The sequence below is a fragment of the Schistocerca americana genome, chromosome 7, assembly GCF_021461395.2.
Source record: "Schistocerca americana isolate TAMUIC-IGC-003095 chromosome 7, iqSchAmer2.1, whole genome shotgun sequence".
Taxonomy (NCBI): domain Eukaryota; kingdom Metazoa; phylum Arthropoda; class Insecta; order Orthoptera; family Acrididae; genus Schistocerca; species Schistocerca americana.
Window position 1 is genome coordinate 232,536,659 of NC_060125.1, and position 15,839 is coordinate 232,552,497.

General features: G+C 38.8%; 2 protein-coding genes across 7 annotated transcripts in view; one reads left to right on the forward strand and one right to left on the reverse strand.

Annotated features, from left to right (window-relative positions):
- Window positions 1–15,839, forward strand: part of LOC124622094 (GPI mannosyltransferase 2-like) — a 387,261-nt gene that overhangs the window by 29,200 nt on the left and 342,222 nt on the right. The gene's annotated exons all lie outside the window — the stretch shown is intronic.
- Window positions 1–15,839, reverse strand: part of LOC124622093 (dual oxidase-like) — a 252,302-nt gene that overhangs the window by 25,205 nt on the left and 211,258 nt on the right. For both annotated transcript variants that reach the window (XM_047147673.1, XM_047147674.1), the window contains exon 30: window positions 1,270–1,425. In XM_047147673.1, coding sequence (XP_047003629.1) covers window positions 1,270–1,425 — 156 coding nt within the window. The remainder of the gene's footprint in view (window positions 1–1,269; window positions 1,426–15,839) is intronic.

Here is a 15,839-nt window from a genome sequence, read left to right on the forward strand (position 1 = left end):
TTACAGTTGCCTCCAAGGTAGCTGATACAAATTCCACCTGCAGCAGTGCTGTTCCATTGGCTTAGAACTGACCTCATGGGGAAATTTCCAAAGTTGACAAACTGGTATCGGTGGATAATCTGCACTGACTACTGCACCTGCTACACTGTGAGTGAAGCTGTGCCGACTGATGAAGCTTATGAGATTGCCAAGCTCCTAGTAGAAGACATCTCTTCCAAGCATGGAGCATTCTGGGACTAGCATCAGAGGTAATTTCATGTTGTGTCATCACCTGTAGGAGGACCATCCACAGACAAATACAAAACTGAACACTTTAATAAGACATTGGTAGAGGAAAGTTGAATCAAGGCCCCAGGAGGATGCCATTCCCTCAGAATTATTGAATTCCTTGGGACAGCCAGCCATGACAAAACTGTTCTACCTGGTGTGCAAGATAACACGAGACACGTGAGTCATAATTTCAAAATGTTGACACACAGTATTTATAGAAGAATGGAAAAAACTGGTAGAAGCTGACCTCAGAGATGGTCATTTGACAGAAATATGAAAACACATGCAACAATACTGTCAGACTTACCTTGAAACATAAGTTAAAAAAGGCAAAGCAGTGTTCATGGTATTTGTGGGTTTGGAGAAAGCTTTTGACAATGTTGAGTGGATTAAATTATTTGCAATTCTGAAGGTTTCTTGGATGAAATAGAGCACAAAATTATGCACAACTTGTACAGAAACCAGACTGCAGCTATAAAAGTTGAAGAGCGTGAAAGGGGAATGGGACAGTGGTTGAGAAGGGAGTGAGACAGGACTGTACCATCTCCCCAGTGTTATTCAGTCTCTACACTGATAAAGCGTTACATGAAACCGAGGACGAATTTGAAAAAGTAATTAAAGTTCAGGCAGGAGAAATAAAAACTTTGAGGTTTGACGATGAAACTTTAATTTAGAGCCTGCAAATAACTTGGAAAAGGTGTGGAATGAAGAAAGAGATTGTACAATGAACATTAACAAAAATGAAAAATGGATAATAGAATGGTGTCAAATTAAATCGGGCAAAGCAGAGGTTATTTCATTCATGTGATAGTTGTAAATCACATTACTCCAAGGGGCTATTTAGAAATTCTCCCATCCATTTGCTTTATTGAAATGTTAACACTAACACATTACAATAACCCAAGAAATTTTTCCATCTGACTGTTTGTCTGCTTAGTTATCACGTTCAGTGTTAACATGTGACCAGGCATGATGAATTGTAAATCATAGTTTACTTACCAGAAGAATAGTCCTGAGATCAAACTTGTGGTAGAATTGTGTTATGAAAATGTGTACAGACACAACATTACTGATGTCGGCATTCTCCACCTCTCTAATGATATCTACCAGCCATTCAAATTGTTTTTGTGTCTTTGTTATCCACAGAAAGTACACCTGCAATAAAAAGTCAATTTTGATGTTACTTGTTGATAACTGCTACAGAAGATCACATTTCAGATGCATTGTAAATATGCTAATAGGTGTTCTGCATCACCACTCTAGAGGCTAGTTCACAATCTACACCTACATCGGCATCTACATCTACATGTGTACTCTGCAAACCAGTGTGAGGTGCACGGCAGAGGGTGCATCCCATTGTACCAGTTATTAGGGATTCTTCGTGTTCCATTCACATATGGAGCACGGGAAGAATGATTGTTTGAATGCCTCTGTGCATGCAATAATTATTCTAATATTATCCTCATGATCCCTGTGAGTGATGTGTAGGGGATTGTAGTACATCCCTTGGGTAATTACTTAAAGCTGATTCTTGAAACTTTAACAGACTTTCTCGGGATAGTTTACATCTGTATACTGTTCGGTCAAGTAGCAAATGATATAGTAGGCCTAGTTAACAGCTAAACAACAAGTAAGCAAGCACACATTCACACATGATTATACACCTTACAACAATGGTTATACTGGAAGAGGTGGAAGAAGATTGAAACAGTAAGGAAGAGAAAGAGACAGTGAGCATGAAAATGGATTAGCTAGAGAGATTTGCATGGAACTTTCAATGTGTTTCTGAAAGACCTCTCAACTGATGACCCGAAAGAATACTTTTGAGAATGTCAGAAAAGTTGCTGCAATTTTCTATTAGAAAAGTACTCATTGAAGAGGAGCCCTAACTGCAGAAAGTAAATTGTAGGAAGTGTTGTACCTTTTTGTGCAGAAGTGGTGTCCAGTTGAAAGACTTGCACAGAGCCAGTGAACCACATGAAATTATTATTATAACTATTTGTTTATTCTTTCGAGAAGTTTGTGATGCTAATTATGAAGTGTTGAAAGAGTCCATCAAGTTATGGTCTGAAAAACCATCTCATGGTTTTATGTATTTCTTTATTTTAAAACAAAATATTTTTAAAGTAATCATTGTAAGATAAAACAAAAAAGTTTTAAAACAAGACTTCATTACACATAAAATGCAATTGGGAGATTATCAGTTGTCATTTCTGAAGTGATGTCTGTTGGAGAATGTTCAGAGTTCAGTGATGAATGGGAAGCAAGTGGTTCAGTGACACAAATGAGAAATGTAGATATGTTTCATTATATCTTGACACTACTTCTTCTGAGTATGGAGTAGTCTGATAATGCGATGCTTTTACTTGCAGATGAGGGGAATCTCTCTCCGTGCTCAGTGCACTTTCAGTGGAATTGTTGTTTTCTTGTCTTGGAGCATAAGGTCAAGGCAAATCCATCGAAGTGTGGCTGATAATCTCCATTCTGTATTGCCCAATGGAGTCTTGTAATCTATGAGGGGGGACCCAAAAGTAACCGGAATCGTAATGCTGCACATTGTGTACTTGAAGTAGCAGGTTGCGCCACCAGAGGGTTATAGTAGGAGCTCTGCTGAGTCATTCTGCCACGCGGCATCACCCAACAGTGAGAAGTGTGGTTCCTTTGGCAGTTCTTTGAGTGTGCATACAGTGCAGACGTGACACGAGAAAATGGCTAGTTCTTACGAACAACATGCAGCAGTGAAGTTTTGTTTCTTGCTCGGCAAGAACGCAGCAGAAACTGTTGTGATGATTCAGACAGCCTACAAAGACCATGCTCTTAGTAAAACGCAAGTGTACAAATGGTTTTCTTGGTTTAAAAAGTGAGAAATGGTGGTTGAAGATCAGCCCCGTTCCGGTCGACCTTCAACTGCTTGAAGACAACATCGACAAAATCCGTGATCTCATCAGTGAAGATCAACGCAGGACAATCGACCAACTCGAGAACTTGTCCGGGTTGTCCTGGAGCTCATCTTGACCATCGATTTGAGGATGCGAAGAGTGGCAGCAAAATTCGTGCCGAAGCTTCTTGCCAGAGATCAAAGGGATCGTCGCCAAGTCTGTCTTGAAATGAAGGACGCGTTCAAAGATGATCCACATTCCCTCAACAAAATCATTACAGGTGATGAGTCATGGTGCTCTGGGTATGATACAGAAAGTAAACAACAGTCATGACAATGGAAGTCACCTTGCTTACCTCGACCAAAAAAAGCTCGACAAGTGAAATCGAATGTGAAAACGAAATTGGTCTGTTTTTTACATCAAAGGGACCATACACTCTGAATTTGTCCCTGAAAACCAGACAGTAAACCAACAATTCTATTTGGAGATTATGAAACGGCTTTGCAGGAGTTTGGGAGTTTGTCGCGAAAACGTCCGGCTTTATGGGAGTCTGGCATGTGGTTCCTGCATCACGACAATGCTCCCGCGCACACGGCTCTCAGCGTTCGCCAGTTTTTGGTCCCAACGAAGACGACTACCTTGACCCACGCGCCCTATTCGCCAGATTTAGCACCTTCGAACTTCTTTCTGTTCCCGAGGATGAAAAGAGATTTGAGAGGGAAGCGTTTTGCAGATGTGGAAGACGTAAAACGCAATGTCATGAAAGTGCTAGCAGGTATCAAAGAGGACGAATTTAAAAGGTGCTTCAAACACTGGAATGAACGTTTGGACAAGTGTATTAATGCTAATGGAGAGTACTTTGAAGGAGATTAAGGTTGTATTTGAAACCAATAAAGTATATACTTTCTAGAAAGAAATTCCGGTTATTTTTGGGTCACCCCTTGTATGCTGTCAGTGAATCCTGTTTACATATAGTTCCATGTGTTTTTGGACCTTCAAAGCCAATAGCCATGGCAATTACTTTAGCCAGAGGGGAACATGTTTTCCGAGCACATCAAACTCTGTTTCTTGTGACAAAAAATTTTGAAGTTTTTAATTTTCTGTTTAATCTCCTTCTCATGGAGCCCTGGTATTCACATTAACTTTTACAGCTCTGCGATAGTGACTTCTTTTGCTGTGTAATTTTTGTACATTGGACATTCCACATTACACAAACACTTGTGTTCCATGTAAAGAGAAACAAACTTAACGTTGTATTGTCACTCAGTCATGTTGCTGAGCCACTAGAAACATGACTGAAAATAGAGTGGAACAAAGACAGATAATACTGCATGCTACTGAACAAACGGTGTTTACGTGTCCAGTTGCACGCCAGTGGTGATCTGGGATGGGGGAAGCTACTTGACTGACTACGATTTAACATACTGGATCGGGCCAGCTAAACTGTTTTATTTACCAAATTTACTAAACCATGTTCATTAAATCGCGTAACACTTGATTAAATTACTGGCCTAGTGTGAACCAGCCTTATGGGACAGTAATATGTATAAATTTGTGTATATTATCAGACTCGTCTCCTGGAAGATTTTCCCAAAATTATGTTAAGTTCCCTTTTTTTGTATTTTCTTCCAGTTATATATGATGTTGTCTTTTTTAAAAGTTATATAATATATGGATACTGTTTATAAGTTATTGTGTAGATTCTTTCTGTTGTAGTATTTCTATGTAGATATTTTTGTATTTGTATCAAGTTGTTGGCAGTATGGTTCAACAAAATAAAATTGAATAGAGAAATGAAAGTATGATAAGCGTGCAAAAACCCTTGTCTACAACTCGACACGATTAGAGACAATTCTAAAACAAAACAAGCTGGGTCCAGCATCTTGATATGTTTAGCTGCGAGTTAACTCAATTTTATTTTGCTAACTGGCCAGAATCCAAGGAATTGTACAGCACTAATTTAGAATATAAGGCATAGTCCTTATCGATTCAGGCAGGCTAGGAAAAAATCTTACGTAGTCTCGAATGTTATTGAATTTAGCATATGTTAAAATGACGGACTAAGTAAGGAACACTTTTTTTCCCTCCAAAATAATTTCTGCTCAGAGATACAGCCCTCCAAAGATTTCACTGCGTATACCATTTTGAGGATGCAAATTTTGGAAAAAAAATTGAAAATGCTGTATCTCTGGAACAGTTCTAAGTGTTTAGTTGGTTTTTTTATTTGAAAGATAATTGTTTTATGGTTACAAAGAAATCCTCTATTTCGACCTACCTCTCAAAGTTCTTTTACTGTAGCATTCTGAACTTTTTTATAATTTATGGAAATTCCCTTTTTTTCTTCCAAAAATGCCAATCCATACAATTTTGATTGTTTTTTCTGTTGATTAGTACCATATAGTTCTACATTTCCCTGAAAAGGAGAGCTTCCACTTTTAGGTTGAACAGGTCTTATAAACAAATGAAATTTTTGCCATGGATAAAACCTGTTTTAGTACCACATTATCACATAACAGGCTCATAAAAATCAAAACCTAGCCTTATTTAACATAATTTTAGTTTAGAAAGATGAGTAAGATACTCTTTTTTCAAACATTTTTAAATGGTTCCAGAATGTATGTGAAAGGTCGAAAGACTTTTTCAATTTATATAACTTCTGTGTACTCTGTTTTGTACTGAAATAAGCCAGTGTTACACTGATTCAGTATTCTTCTTTGGTATAGAGTGATGCCTTCCTGTTGAAACAATAAGAACTGGAGCACTTACAATCTTCAAAACATTGTGAACAGGAAGTGAGCACTGATGGTGGTGTTGCTGGCTTTCAGCTGGAAATCTATATCCAGCAGCTGGTCTATATGGTAGCATAAAATTCACTACAGTTTTGTTTAACTTACAACTGGTTTCTATAATCTCTGCAATCCACCGATCAGTCATACACAAGCCACAAACATCCCCCTTCTCAGGTTGTGAATCTGAATATTATTCTGCTGTTTCTGAGGTATTGGCCGAACGAACAAAATTTCTTCTTTCTTGCTCTCTAAAGTGTGTGAAATATGAGTTCGCCCATCATTCTGAGTACAAAAATGTGTCTTCTGAATTCCTTTCACAGGAGTAGTTTGCTTGGACCATTCTTCTTTTTTTCTGCTCACAGAATTCCTTGATTTCCTCCTTGGACAAAAGAACGAGGGCTGTGGATGTGTAAGATTTCACGACTCTTGTAAAATCTTCAGCATTCTGAATCACAGCTGTATTTGGTCTGGAAAGATTGTTTTCTAGGATTATGTTGTGTAGCATGGTGCTTCAGCAGGCCTCCTACATCATCACAAGGCCCATTCCTGTGGCCAGCAGCACTGTATATCCAGTCAGTTGGCACAAGTGACTTAGTCAATTCAAACAGCTAGTAACGATTTTTAAAATGACTAGGAGCACCGTCAGAAATAATGATGCACTTCTCTGCCCTTGTTTGCAGTTGAAGAATTTTGCGCATTGCTAGCAAAGCATGTGCTGAGTCATGTCCAGTGTCATCACTTATAACTGCAATACTTGTGGTCTTGTTTTGAAAATGTTACCCCTGTAAAAATTGAAACCTGGTCATTACTCCAATGATACCCTTGTTCTTCCTGTGGGGGAATTACAGACCAGTTCTCAACGAACTCACAGTGAAGCACTAAACATAGTTCTTCAGCCTTTACACACCCTTTCACTTCTGCAATGTGTTGTTGCAATTTCTTCAGATGGTGGTATGTTACTGCTTTCACTGACCATTTACCAAGTTCATCAATGAAACTGTCAAAGGAAACAGCTTTCTTAATTAGTTTATTTTCCTCCCATGTCTCGTATGTAATTTCTGCAGAGTTATCTGCAACGTCTTCCAGGCCAAATGTCTGTAAAGACAGTCCTCCCTTTCCAGGGCAGTCACCACATTCTTGAAACAAACAAGTCTGTCGCTTTGTCACAGACTACTAATGACTTCACATGCCCAACCGAGGTGTCATATGGTACGTGCTCCAGTTAATTCTTCAAAGTTACCACACGAAGTTCAAAATTTGCGCATTGCACACAAAAACAGACATCTCTAGGTGGGTGTGGAACTACCCACTTAGGTCATGGTGCATAAAATTTTAATCTTCCAATATGTGAAGTTGTACAGTTGCTCTTATAAATTGCAAAAGTTTCTCTGATACTGCGAGTCATGTACCTCTTCACTGTCGCAACTTTTTGACTTTCAACTGTTACGGTTATAGTGTCTGTCTGAACTTGACCTGCTTCTACAGGATGACCATAATAGGGATCTGGTCTTCCAAAGACTCCTTTTACAGATCTCACATTTATTGATTTGTCTACCATGTACTTTGATATTGATGGAATGTGGTTCAAAATTGTTTTCTTTGAAAATGTCTGTGGAATAATAATTAAAACTGTAGTATGCACAATATTCAACAGCTGAATTTATACTTGTGAAAAATTCCTGGCAAGAGGTGCAAGAGTTCTTTGGTTCATTTTCTTCTGAAGATGGAATTTCTACTTTGAAGAGTATTGTTAGTTTTGCTGTAGTGTATTCATTCACAGCTTTAGTAATTTCTCTGTGCTTTCTTGGTGCATAGAGCTTATAACTCGACTTCATTGACCACAGTTTCTTAACAGAACTTAACACCTACCTCTGTAGTGGACTGATTCAGGATATTCAATTCTTCCTCTGTGGATGCAAAATCTACATCATCTGCACCATATGAGGCTTCACCTTGTTTAGATACTATCATTGTTGTTATTCTGTCAAAACATTTAGAACACAAAAAGTTGTAACTAGAAACATCTTCACTTTGAAACAGTGTCTTCAAATGAGAACACTTATTCCCAACCTGAACAAAGACTGTTTTTTTGTTTGTCTTATATATCACTCTTTTATGGATATGCAAATAGTCAGCACACTTCACTCTCCTATGGCCCCAGCCAGAAGACATTTCAAATAGTCCTTTTCACAAAACACACTGCAACTGTGTGAACTGGCAAATTCCCCACGAAAACACATTACTCGCTGGATGGTCTCAGATTTCTTAGAAACCTCTTCAGTAAACACATTAACATGTAACAACTAAAATACAGAAACCTGCAATGAACAACCACGACAAAGAAAGTGCGAGAAATATCTACAACAAAGAAAATGATAAGAAATAACTGCAACAAAGACAATAGAAATAAACATTGTAACAAAGAAATTAGTAAGAAACAGCTTCAGTGAAGACATACATTACCTTTGAAAGAAAAAAAAATATTTTTTAAAATAAAACTTGTCCAACTTAAAAGTGGAAGCTATCATTTATAATATAGTACTATATAGTACTAATCGACAATCTGGATTGGCATTAAAACAGTTTTTTCTCTAAATTATAAAAAAAGAAAAATTCAAAAGGTGACAGGAAAATAACTTTGACAGATAAGTCCAAAAGGAGGATACTATTGTAATCATAAAGCAATTCTCTTTCAAATCAAAAAACGCTTAACAAAATACCTAGAACTGTTACAGAGAACAGCATTTTAAAAATTTTTCCAAAATTCGCATCTTCAAAATGGTGTTTGCAGTGTCATCTTTGGAGGTCTGTATCTCAGGGCAGGAATTTTTTGGAGGAAACAAAAAAATAAGTGTTTTTACAAACTCCTGAATTTTAACATATGCCAAATTCAATAGCATCTGGGACTATGAAGGTAACTACCCCCCCTCCCCTCTGATTTGCCACAACCATTAATGTCTAATTCTGGTTCCAGCATTTCATTTTTTTTTACGTTTGAAACTACATGTTATGAGTCTTACTGGGTTTAAGATGCAAACTATTTGCTGTGACTCAGTGATAGGCCTGTTCAGCTATTGTATGGACTGTATGCAGTGTGGCCAAGTTTTGGTCCCTGACTGGTATGATTGTATGACCAGCAAACATTACATATTTGAAGAGGTCTTTAAAGTTATTGGAATGTCAATCATGCAAGTTGCGAGCCCAGGAATGAACTCTGTAGTTAATTTGTTTTTGAATATCTGTAGGTTACACCTTGACCAAACAATTTTTCTTCTTTTTTCCAACCCAAACATGGTTCGCTGGAAGTACAACATAATCATAGCATTTTTTGTTTGGTGGCTATCTAGTAACTTCATAAAAACATGTCTGTATAGAAAAGAAGCAAAAAAATTGTGCTTGCATAAGGTGGCACCTATGAAAAAACAAATTTATTTGTAGGCAAACAGACACAAGAGTAAGCTTCAACGCCCAGCTCAGTAATTTACTTCTTGATGAGTGAAGGTGCGCTTAGACTCGTTTATGGATTACTGCGTACTCCTGCAGTGAGTCGTCTAGATGGCATAAGGGCGGCGGAAGGCCCACAGCAACACAGCCAGCCCGAGTGGCAGTCCCAGCGTACAGCTCGTAAGATGGTACAGCTCTACATTTTATTTCCGTCATTATGCATTCACTGTTTTTCTGTCATTATACATATGTTATTTCTGGATTACTGTATACTCCTGCGTTCCTCCAGAAAGTCCCATTTGACTTCCCACTGCATCTCTGTAATACATGGTTGCTGTTCGAACCTACTGATAATAAATGTAGCAGCCCCCGTCTGAATTACTTCAATGTCTTCCTTCAATCTGACTTGATGGGGATTCCAAATGCAGGAGCAGTAGTAAAGAATGAGTCGCACAGCGTCAAATTCGCTTTTCGTTTCCAGATGAACCACATTTTCCTAAAATTCACCCAATAAGTCAACCATCCACCCTTCCTACAACAATCCTTATGTGCTTGTTCCATTTCATATTGCTTTACAACATTGTACTTAGATATTTAATCACTGTGATACTGTCAAGCAACATGCTACTTATGCTGTATTTGAACATTACGGGATCGTTTTTCCCACTCACCTGCAGTAATGTAAATTTTTCTGTGTTGAGAGCTAGCTGCCATTCATCACACCAACTAGAAATTTTATTATTAAAAACCATTCTCAAAAGCCAAGATCGTATTAAATATTTTTCATTCAAGACAACCAGTTTCGACAATCTTAACTGTCATCTTCAGGTCTTAAAATTTGTGTGTGTGTGTGTGTGTGTGTGTGTGTGTGTGTGTAACAAAACATGTTGATTTTTACGCTGAACCTCATGCACAAGATGTCAAGTGGACGCAGCGCCTTGTCCAAAAGGCCCTGTCCGTATACATACTGCTCACAGGTGCTTGTTACATGATACAATATGGTATCAGTTTCTATAACTGCAATGGACTATGATGCATTTCTGGGGGAACCACTGGAGTACGTTCCCCAATGCAGCAGAAACATAAAGACAGACCCTATTTGTAATATTGCTCTTGTACTGTAGTGGAACACAAATGTATTCAGGAATTTTGTGAAGAAGAGTTATACTGACCACCTCAGGGGTGACTACTGGTGTCATGGTCAGAAGTGGGTTGTGAGGTGCAACATTCAGTGTGATACTTATTATGACTGTTGTGCGCCTACTTTTCTTGGAAGGCTTTTCCAATTATAATTGTTGTAGAACTCAGGATTCCCACAACACTTTTATATGAAATAATTTGCAAGAATTCTGTTGAGTTAACATACTTGCAAGAATCCTATTAAGTTACCATTTTTTAAGATAAGCAAGACCTTGCAACTTATAAATTTTAGCAAATTTATGCTAAGCACGATCTTCTTTTCTTCTTTTGCTCGCGCCTTTATCCCGCGGGTCACAGGATCGGCGTGGTTAGGTATGGATTTGGCAAGGTTAATGTTAAGGGGTGGCTGGATGCCCTTCCTGCTGCCACCCTGTACCCCGGTGGGACGGAATTAGTCCCTCCCCCCCCCCCCCCCCCCAGCTGTCTGCATCTAGTGTAATCCATGGAATAGTGCTAATGTGTTCAGATGTCTGTGAGTCTTCTAACTGAGGCAGGAAGTGGGGATCAGCCCAGTATTAACCTAGGGGGATGTGGAAAACCACCTAAAAACACATCTAGGCTGGCTGGCACACTGGCCCACGTTGTTAATCTGCTGGGCCTATTCGATCCGGGGCCGGCCCGCCTACCAGAGTCCAGGAAGCAGCGCATTAGCACTCTTGCCTAATCTGGCAGGTAATGCTAAGCACAATGTGTATCTAAATAAATTCTGTCTACTTCTATGGAGTGTTGCTAAACAAAACAACCTCCGATGCCGAACAAAGGGTACCTCTGGTGACGGGTCTGCGAACTCATCAACATCTACGAAACGTAGTTGTGACTGTTTTACTAGCTTCATCAACCCTCTAGGAAGAAGTGGAACATCGTCCAGATATCTTTCTGGAAAATCAACTCAGCATCCGGAGCATGTTCTTCGGTTAGATTGTGCTTCTTTTTTGGATGGTAGTACATGCATTTGGTTTTGAGGCACAAGTGTAGGTGGCAGTTCAGAAATAAGTATGCTGGTTTTACTCTGTCAGTTGAGATAGTAGAAGTTTAATACAGTTTCCAGTGTTCGTTCTCCTCTTTTGATCATCCAATGTGGGTTGTCATACAGATGGGTAGCAACAGTACTTTTGACAGTAATTGTAGATGTGGTACAGAGTCAAATGCTTGTTGTATAGTATCATTGTGGTCCTTATGTGAAATATATGTTTGTAGATATTATGTCAACTTTAAGAAAACTAGAAATGTGTGTATTTTATATTTCGTGAAGATCACATCAGCTAAGAGGCAACCCAAGGAATCTTCAACCTTCTACGAATGTTGAAGATGGCGGACATAGACTTACGTCCAGATGGCCTCACACAAGATGATGCCGGAAGTTTCCCGTAGATGCTACGGCCTTCATTACTAAGACAGCGTAGCAGTGTTTTGAAATGAAAAATAAAATTTATGTTTAGTTCAGGAGGAGACATGCTTGCTAAAACATGTATAGAGAATTCCACATAGTTTACATGGCAGTGTGTACATAGTGTTCTTTAATAAAACAGTTTATGTCTTTGGGAAAGAAGTTAAAAGTGTTTGTTACAAATTATTTTGGAAGATAATGAATCAAAAATATTTGCCGGGGATGTGTTTAAAGAACAATGCTTGGAAGTGAGTTTTTGTTTGTTTGTTTAATGTAAGTTTAAAAGCTATTACAAAGCCAGTTGAGTGTGCTGAGTAATCTCTGATGCGGCAACATCATGAAAAATTGATATAAGGTGTTAATATCAAAACATTTTGAAAAATATGGACATGATAGAGTATATCTATAGAAAGTGATTAAGTTTTTTATTTAGGAAGTGACTAAGAGTCATCACAAATTATGTCAGTAATAATTTATTGTCTTTCTCCGTCTGAACTGTAATCAGAAGACCAAACAGTACCGTCAGACTCCATGTCATTCTCAGCCGAAGGCATCACTAGATGCCAATGTTGAGGGGCATGTGGTTAGCACACTTTCCCTATCCTTGCCAGTTTTTGTAACCATAACTGCTACTTTCGGTAATCTGATGAAACCACTGAGGCAAGGCCGTTGACAATAATTTACTGTACTTGAGAATTGTTAACACACCTGCCAGAGATTTACGACAAATCGCTGATCTTGTGGTTAACTGTGATCCTTGGTTGGCATAGTAACAGCAATCAACAGATAGAGATAATCTTTGAATTATATTATGTAATTGTATTTTGAAACTGATTTTTTGAAATAAAAATATTATTCAGTGCCCACATTTTGACTGTTTTTGTTGTATGAAATGGGAAGATAGAGGACATCCAGAAGAAAGAAGAGGCAAGTAACAATATGAAGCAAAAGCAGTTAATGAAAACTCGAAAAAAGAAGAGGAGATCATTTAGGGAGGCAGAGAAAAATTTCTTTTTACAGGTGGAGTTTGTATCGATTGGACAAGCTTTCTACAATGGTAATTCCAAAAGTAAGGTCCCTATTTTTTATATGAGTACATAGACCTGTTTATTTCTACAATGGTTTACATCAGTTTACAGCTTGAACATTTAGCTATTTTTCAACATAATCACCATTTCTGTTGATCCATTTTTGTAGACGCTGTGGCAGTTTTTGTATGCCTATGTCATACCAGCTCGCCGCCATGCTGTTCAAAAACTTATGAATCTCTTCTTTCACCTCGTCGTCTGAGCTGAATTGCTTGGAGCACAATTAACGCTAACAGATACTGTGAGACTCTGAAAAAACTCAAACGGGCAATTCAGAACTGGAGAAAACGGGCAATTCAGAACCGTGGAAGAGGAATGTTGAGCAAGGGCATACACATTCTCCATGACAACACTCGCCTACACATCGCTTGGCAAACCACTGCTCTCCTGCAACAGTTTCAGTGGAACATATAATCACCCACCCACCCACCCACCCTATATAATAGTACTGACTTGGCGCCCAGTGACTATCACCTGTTCCCTAGGTTCAGGGTGTATACGACCCGGGAAAAACCCGGGAATTTTTTCATCTGGGAGAAAACCGGGAAAAACCCGGGAATTTTTCGGAATTCCGGGAATTTTTCATTGTTTTAGCTTTCAGTTAAATTTTTGTAATTTTGACTGCAGAATTGATTCTCTAGCAAAGAATGTTATTGTATTCTGCTACTGGAGAAATACTGCAGCAATAAAATATAAACGAGAGGGGAAAAAAATAAAACTTTAGTGGCAAAGGAAATGCGCAGTATACAACAACAAAACACCGTGCACGCACAAGCGTCTGCAAATAGCAAAAATATGCCAAAGGCCGTAGGGCGCAGACTAATTCTTCGTAACAATAAACTGCTTGCTATGATCATGACGTCACAACTAACCACATTAGGTTCGTTTGACCAGTTGCCAGCGGTCTGTTGCGCATGCGCAGTTGACTCGCGAATAAGCAGTACCTTCTCCCGCTTCCCGCTATTTGAAGTTTGGCTGCTAGCTGTATCGGTAGTAGCAGCAAGCAGCCAGATGTAAACGAGAAAAAATTTTCTCGCGCGCCCTAGCTGCCAGATTCGCGCTTGCACAGAGTTGTCTGAGTTAGTAGTGGGGAGGAGGTCAGTCTCCACGTGACCCGTGTTTACGTTAAGTGATTTCGCTGCTTCTCTTCGTGTACAGCTCCCATGTCAAATGAAAACAAAACGGATTTCTGTGGCTTAAGCTATCAAGTGAATTAAAATACATTCACATAATTACGGAGGGCAAAAATATAGTATTAATTTCAGTTTTCTGATTTTATTTTATTTCCAAGTTAGTAGCAGTCAAGCATTAATCGCCTTGCAGAACAATGAAGTTATTTTTGCAAGTTTGCTAAAGAAATTTGGCTTTAGTAATCTTTCCGCTGAGGCAATCATTTTATTTGAAACGATGTGTTTCATTCTAGAGTATTGGGTAGTTCCAACTGTTCGCTGAATTTCAAGTGCACGTTATCATCTTCTGCCCTGTATGGCATTATGCCATAATAAAGAACCAAACATGAGATCGTAGAGTACTGGTACTCCAAGAAAATTTACATCCCAGAAACCACACTGAAAAGCTTAATATCAGATGGGACCTACTTCATTGTGAATCTGGAAAAAGCCAATTTGCACCTCAAGCCGAATTATGCATTTTAGTATGGTTTACGAAAATCCAATGCTCTTTGGAGTATCCTCTGATGCCCTGTTTCTTTTATGGTGTAATGTAAGCTCTCTTAGTGCTTTATATACCACTGCAGTTGCACACGCACAATGATGTCTGTTTTCTGGCGCTCTCTGGCAACTGGGAAATCGAACCTATTTCTAACAGTCTCCGGATAGTACTGCGAACGGTGGTTGTAGTCCGTGAGACGAGTGATTGGTACTGACAGTTCCGGCGGGCAGACGGCGCTGTTGCCGAACGTGGCTCACAGCATGCGGCGCCCTGTCTGCTACACGCATTCTCTAGCAGCAGAAATAAAAGCGAGACAAAATACAAGTCGTATTGGTGCGCGTGAATTTATTTAAAGAGTATGCTTGAAATATATTAACTCGAAAACTTATAAGAGCTATTTAGTACAAGTATCTAAGATGCTGAAACATAATAAAGTTATTTGTTAAACTTCACAACTGAAATGAAAACTGTTTTCGCAAGTTGTTGAACATTAGCAGTTTTGGTTTCCATTGTTAAGTATTAGCATTATTAATTTGTTCTACTACAAGCTACAGAATAATTGGTCAGTGTATTAAGAGTTATGATCTGGTTGTAGATCGATAGCAAACTCCCTCCTCACATTCCTGAATACGTTGTAGTTACTGTAATGGAAAAACACCACTCACATCACTGTCAGAATCTGATTTGACATTGTCTTCCTCAGCACTACTCGAACTATCACTGCTCTCTGCCAGATGTATAATTAAATTTTCGATGCATTCTTCCACAACCCCTTCGGTTTTGGCCGCCTCTCTGATGGCACTTGCAGTGCTGTTTACAATTTTAGCCCACGTCTCTCTTGTCACTTTATTGATAGCTGCTGGAAGGAGAGTTTCCACTTCAGAGATCGTGAATTTTTTATTGTTTGCAGCAATGTAATTTTTTTATCTGCGCCCACACTCCTTCAATTGCATTAAAGTGACAGTGGTATGGAGGAAGCCGAACGATTTCATGCCCATGCCTTTTAGCAATCTCGTCAATTACATATGTTGGAAATTGGGGTTTCCTTTGTGCCACAATTTCGAGCAGTTCCGCCTTCCTTAAATCTTCTCTGAAATCTACTTTTCGCCGT